The 6,469-nt window shown below is 36.6% G+C and overlaps 1 protein-coding gene across 1 annotated transcript; it reads left to right on the top strand.

Moving 5' to 3' along the window:
* Positions 1-4,094: 4,094 nt before the first annotated feature.
* LOC126695725 (uncharacterized) lies at positions 4,095-6,269 on the top strand. The gene is made up of 4 exons (XM_050392548.1): positions 4,095-5,337; positions 5,527-5,731; positions 5,851-6,026; positions 6,142-6,269. Exons 1-4 carry the CDS (start codon positions 4,095-4,097, stop codon positions 6,267-6,269), a joined length of 1,752 nt encoding a protein of 583 aa, XP_050248505.1.
* The last annotated feature ends 200 nt before the right edge of the window (positions 6,270-6,469 follow it).

Below are 6,469 nucleotides of genomic sequence, written 5' to 3'. Positions count from 1 at the left end.
TTACGACTACAATATTTTCTCACACTTTAAAAACACGACAACCAACTCTATCGGCCCAAGCCTCCGTTCCATAAACTAAGCCTCAGAAAATCTCCCATTAAAAACCACGAAATATTATTCGGGTCAGGTCGGGTCGTCGAACCGGGTCAAACAAAAAACTAGGCTCCACAAAGCCCAACAGTTCGTCACTAACATGAATTTCTAAGGCAATATTTTATCATGGTATCCAATTTGCAGATCTTCATGCCCTGTTCTAATCAAATGGAAAAACACACTTCTTTCTTCTCTCAGTTCATGGTCCCCTACAGCGAATGAATCTAACAAAAAACCAAAACAATCTTCTACATCTTATTCCAAAGACCCATATAAACTTCAAATAACCAAAACCCAGAAAACTAAACCCAATTTCTTTGTAACCCAGAAACCCACAAAAAAAAAAAAAAAAAAAAAAAAAAAAAAAACCAAATCATCAAACATGTCAGCTACATAAGAAAACAAATTAATAACAACCAAATACCAAGGAGCAACAAAGATTCTGTAATCACCGCTGCACTCACTTGATGTGATGGTCATTTCATAAGTATAAGTATTTGTAGAGTGTGAGGGGAGCAAGAGACAGAGTTCAAATACCAAAAAGGGAGTTTCACACACATTTACACTTAGATTAAACTAGATGAGAAATTCTATCTTCCATCAAAAAAAAGAAAACAAAAACAAAGATTCTGTAATCTTCTACACACTAACAGGAAAAAAAAAAAACCGGGCATTTATACCATCAAATTTCACTGATCTTATTAATCATGGGTGCACTTTTAAACAATTTCAAAGCCCAAAAAGGAAAAGGAAAAGGAAAAGAAAATCGAAGCTCAAATTTTGAGATGCTAGTTAGGCCAAAGTGAGCTGATTTTTCGGAAAATTTTGGTTGGACTAGATGTGTACGTGGGTGCTCTTATTAGTTAAAAGAATGGGAAGTTCCAGCTTGGGGTTCAAAGTGATCAGCAATAACCATGCCAATATTAGAATAGAAACATGTTAAGAAAAGTATATCATCTTCTGAAGACCTGACCCTGAAAGCGCAAACATGGCAAAATCCCGAGCCAGTTGGTGTCATGTCGGACACACGACCAAGCTATGGACACACACACACTTGCATGCATATCCGTGGACCGTGGTGTGCCCAGAACAAAAGGTAATCAGCTTATTATTTTGGACAGTCAGGACTCGGGATGAGTAATGATTAATGAACCAAGAATAAGTTGAATTGATGGAGTTTTTAATGTTTGTCGTTTAAATTTACCACTAATATTATTTTTTATATTTTTTATTTACATATTTTGTGTAAATTTATATTTGAGAGAGAGTAACAGGCGGAGAGGGGAGAGAGATTCACGTATGGATAGAATAAATAATAATAAATAAATAAATAAAATTATCTTTGCTCAAGCAACTTTGACTCTACTTGAGTGAAACTCTTTTACAAAAATGAAAATTTCCAACTTTCTTTTACACAACTTTAACCCATTTTACATTAAATCAAATTTATCAAGAACTTAATTTGATTACAAGCAAATGTCATGCAACGAGCATACACTAAAAAAATACCTAACAAATTTGAAGGTTATGGAGTTGATAGTTATGGATCTATGTAGATCTGACTGTGGTTATGGCTGAGACAGAGAGGGAAGAAAGAGTCACAAATGGATAGAATAAAAAATAATTTTCTTTAGCTTTGTTGTTGAGCAAGGTTGTTAAACCCGGACCGGACCGTACGGTCCGACCGTAAAACCCGGGAACCGTTCAGATTTACGGTCCGTTTAAGGTAAGGAACCGTTCTATGTGAAAAAAGCATGAACCCGTCTGAACCGCGGTCCGACCGTCCGGGTCTGTGAACCGTGAGCAGTTTGAACGGGTGCGTTACTTCTGCCTTAAAACGACGTCGTTCCAGCCTTTTTTTTTTTTTTCCCCTTCCTATACGGCGTCATTCAACCTTTGTTTTTTTTTTAACCCTCTCTCTAGAACACTCCGAAACCCTCACTCTCTCAATCACACGAAACCTCACTTCTCTCATTCACTCTCTCGTCTCTGCCTCTATCCCTTGTCGTCGCCGTTCCTCCCTTGTTCCACCGCCGTTCCACCATAAATCCTACCGCCGTTCCTCCCTTGTTCCACCGCCGTTCCACCCTTCTTTTGGCTCAGCCTAGATCGCCGTCATTCCACCCTAAATCTAAAATCCTACCGCCGTTCCACCCTTGTTCCATCGTCGTTCTAGCTCAGCCCAGATCGTCGTCGTTCCACCTTTGCTCGATCTCAAAGTCTCAATCACTCTCTTGCCGTCGCAGTTCAGCCCAGATCGCAGTCAGCCCAGATCGCAGCTCACTCACTCACGCTCATCTCTGCCTCTCTCCCTCGTCGCCGTCGCAGCTCACTCTGTGCCTCGTCGCCGTCGCCGTCGTTTGGTACTTTATTACCCCTAATCTGTTTTTTCTTTGTTAATTTTTGCAAGTTGATTGTTGATGATTTGGGTCAATTGAAAATGTGGATGATTGTGGATGATGATTGTTGATTTTTTTTTGCTGAAAGCATTGTTGATTTGGAAGATATGGTTTATTTTGAACATCAAACTTGACCATATCGTGTATGAATGGACTGAAAGCATCACGATTTTGTTGTTGTTTTTGTTTCTTGTTATGATGAATGTGGGTATGGATTTGATTGGCTGTTTGTTTTGAATAATAGAATATAAAGTCTTAGTGATGCAACTAAGAATTGGCATGTTATGATTTGTGTTATTGGAATCAGAAATGGCATAGGGACAATATTTTTCACAATGGCTGACATGGCATATTGTGAACCTAGTAGAAGTTATATTGTTCCAATCACAATGGATCATGTTAGGAGTTGTAGTAAAATGTTGCTATAAAGCTATAAATGTTGTGTCCTTAGCATTACTATTTGACTTGGATTGTGGACTTCTTTGGTTATGAAAAGAAGCACTTTGTGTTCTTGGCATTACTTATGTTTTTTGTTCGGTTTAGCTGATTGAATTCTCCTTTCTATGCTGAATTGTGTATATGGGTATGATTAATTTGAATTGTGGACTGAACTCTCCTTTAGTGGGTTGTCTTTGGTTATTGCATTAGACCTGAATTGCAATATTCTGATGAGTTTTGTGATGAAGTAGTAAGAGTTTGGAATGTGACAGGATTGGAATATCTGATTGAGTTTAATTCTATCTGGCTGTACTTATATGTGGACTAAGTTAATGGGTTTATATCCCACATTTGGTTGATCGGGGAATTTGAGAGCTAGAGAGAGACTTAAAGTTTGGATTCTCATTTCATTTTATTTTGTGCTTGGTACAACAATTTGGCTTAGTTTATGATTCTCTCTATATTAGCACCTATAGATCAATTTGTGATTCTTTGACTCTATGACTTTGTGTATGTTAGTTTGTTAATTTGACTTTGTGTATGAAATTGTGATTCTTTGACTATTTGTATTTCAAAAATTGATGGGTCTATGCGTGTTTGATTGGTTGTTTAGTTTTTTAGATTAAAATGGAAACAGAGACCGGGTCTACTCCATCACATGAAGTTGATTCCAATGTAATGGAGTCTAGCTCTAGAGTAAGGGAAAAGGTTGATCCGGCTTGGGAACATTTTAGCCTTGGGGCGGATGAGAAGGGACGAAATACTTTCACATGTATGTATTGTAGGCAAACATATAAAGGTGGGGGTATTAATAGGATGAAAAAACACCTTGCGGGGATAAAAGGTGATATTGGATCATGTAAAAAGGTTTCTCATGATGTGAGATACCAAATGTTGGAATATGTGAAGGAGTTTGAGTTGAAGAAAAAAGCTGAAAAACAACGTCAAGTAGAAATGTTTAGTGTGCCTTCCACAAATAGTGATATACAAGAAGATGAAGATGTTCAAGAGGTGTATAGTAGTGGGTTGCCTAAAAAACTTGTTTTAGGTAAAAGAAAGGGTACAAATCCGGTGGATAATTATTTTGCTCCAAGAACTACTCCAGGAGCTCAACCTGGTCTTAAAAGTGTGTTTTAAAGTAAATAAAGGGTGAGGCAAGCTGATATGGCTATTGCAAGGTTCCTATATGACAATTGCATACCTTTTAATGTAGTCAATTCAGTGTACTACCAAAAGATGATTGATGCTGTAGTTGCTGCTGGTCCTGGCTACAAAGCTCCATCTTATCATGCTGTACGGGTCCCTTTGTTGAGGGATCAAAAGAAAGAGGTGCAGTTGTTGGTTGAGTCACAACGTAGGCATTGGGCAGAAGTTGGATGTACACTTATGGCTGATGGTTGGACGGATACTAGACATAGGTCATTGATTAATTTCCTTGTCTATTGTCCTAGGGGAATGGTATTTGTAAAATCAGTTGATGCCTCAGATATTGTGAAGAGTACTAGAAACTTATATAAATTGTTTGATGAAGTAGTTACATGGGTTGGTCCAAAAAACATAGTTCACATGGTAACCGACAATGCTTCCAATTATGTATCTGCTGGTAAATTGTTGTGTGAAAAGTATAAGACCATTAGTTGGTCTCCTTGCGCAGCACATTGCCTGAATCTTGTGTTGCAGGATATGGGAGACATGCCTCATGTGGAGAGACTTAAAAAACGTGCATCCAAAGCTACAGTTTTTATTTATAATCATGTAGCTTTGATTGCTTGGTTGAGGAAGAGACCTGGTTGGACAGATATTGTACGTGTAGGAGCAACAAGATTTGCTACTACTTTTCTTTCATTTGGAAGTCTTCATGTGCATAAGCATGACTTGCAAGCCTTAGTGACTAGCAAGTTTTTTGTGGACAATAGATTGGCAAGAGAGTCAAAGGCAAAAGAAGTAGTTTCTATCATTTTAAATAAGACTTTTTGGGATGATATTAATGTTCTTGTCAAGATTTCATCGCCGCTCATTCGCTTGTTACGGATTGTTGATTCTGATCAAAGGCCTGCAATAGGATATGTGTATGAGGGCATGCATAGAGCACGGTTGGGAATCAAGAAGATCTTCCGAATGAAGAAGCACTTGTACAAGCCATACACTTCAATTATAAAAAACCATTGGGACAAACATTTGCGTAAAGATCTTCATGCTACTGTATATTGGTTAAATCCCGCTTTTCAATATGATGAGGAGAATTTTTGCCGGAAACCAGCAGTACATATGGCTGTTTTGGACTATATTGGGACAAAATATGATGGTGACAAAGAAAAAGTAATTAAGGAAACCCAATATTTTCGAGACCGTATTGGGAGCTTTGATAGAGAGCTTGCATTGTCAACAAGCACAACCACTCATCCAGGTGAAGTAATTAGTTTACTTTAATACCATATGTTTATTAAAGGATATAGTGTGCATTCAAGTAATTAGTGTTGCATTCAAGTAATGTAGTTGGGAATCTAATTACTTTAATACTATATGTTGAGAATCTAGTCTTGGACTATATGTTTATGTTAATTAATATTAGATTATGTTGTGTTATGAAAATTAGATGAATGGTGGAAGTTGTGGGGTGCTGATGCTCCAAACTTGCAAAAATTGGCAATTAGAATCCTTAGCCAAACTTCCGCTTCTTCTGGATGTGAGCGTTGTTGGAGTTTATTTGACCAAATACACTCTAAGAGGAGAAATAGATTGGAGCATCAAAGGCTCAATGATCTTGTGTTTGTTCATCATAACTTGCGATTGAAACATAGGTAACTAAATGCTATATCTTGTCATTATATTAATTTTTAAAAAGTCATTTATATAATGTAATTGTTAGTTACTAATTATGTTCAAATTCCAATAATGAGCATGACATTTTATGATGCAGGCTTTACAACAAAAAGTTTAATTTTGACCCCATTGATTATGCAAGTATCGACAAAACCGATTTTTGGGTATTTGTGGAAGAGGAGGACCCATATCTTAATTATGAAGAGTTGGAGAATGCAATTTATGAAGAGGGTGCATATCCAGCAAGTGCAAGGCCTTCTTCTAATATTGAAGGTTAGTTTATGTGCAAAAAAATATAATAACTTATATTGATTTTTCTTTTATTTTTTTAAGCTTGTGTAAACATTATTATGATTTTTCTTTTTATTTTGTTCAACCTTGTGTATAGAATCTGTAAATGATAGCAGTGAGGTTGAAGGAATTGATTTGGGAACATTTGGACAACCTATTGGCCCTCCTCCTGGATTTCCAGGGAATGATGATGAGCATGATGATTTGGACATTGATGATTTATGATTTATGATAATTATGTTTGAACTTTGAAGTTATGTTTTGTATTTTAGAGATAATTTCTATGTCTTTTTGTAAGAAGGTTGGAAAACATTTCTATGTATTCTGTTTGTGTACTGTAACATTTTAGAGATAATTTCTATGTATTTTATATTTTGTATTATGTTTGTGTACTATAACTTGGAAAACATTATTATGAGAAACAA

This window comes from Quercus robur, chromosome 2 (genome assembly GCF_932294415.1).
Source record: "Quercus robur chromosome 2, dhQueRobu3.1, whole genome shotgun sequence".
NCBI classification, from domain to species: domain Eukaryota; kingdom Viridiplantae; phylum Streptophyta; class Magnoliopsida; order Fagales; family Fagaceae; genus Quercus; species Quercus robur.
Note: the sequence above shows the minus strand (reverse complement) of the source record. Positions and strands in the feature narration are given on the sequence as shown.

Coding starts and splice junctions, on each gene's coding strand:
- LOC126695725 (XM_050392548.1), top strand. CDS start 4,095: ATGGCTATTGCAAGGTTCCTATATGACAATTGCATACCTTTTAATGTA. Junction 5,732..5,850: donor AACTTGCGATTGAAACATAG/GTAACTAAATGC, acceptor TTTATGATGCAG/GCTTTACAACAAAAAGTTTA. Junction 6,027..6,141: donor GCCTTCTTCTAATATTGAAG/GTTAGTTTATGT, acceptor CCTTGTGTATAG/AATCTGTAAATGATAGCAGT.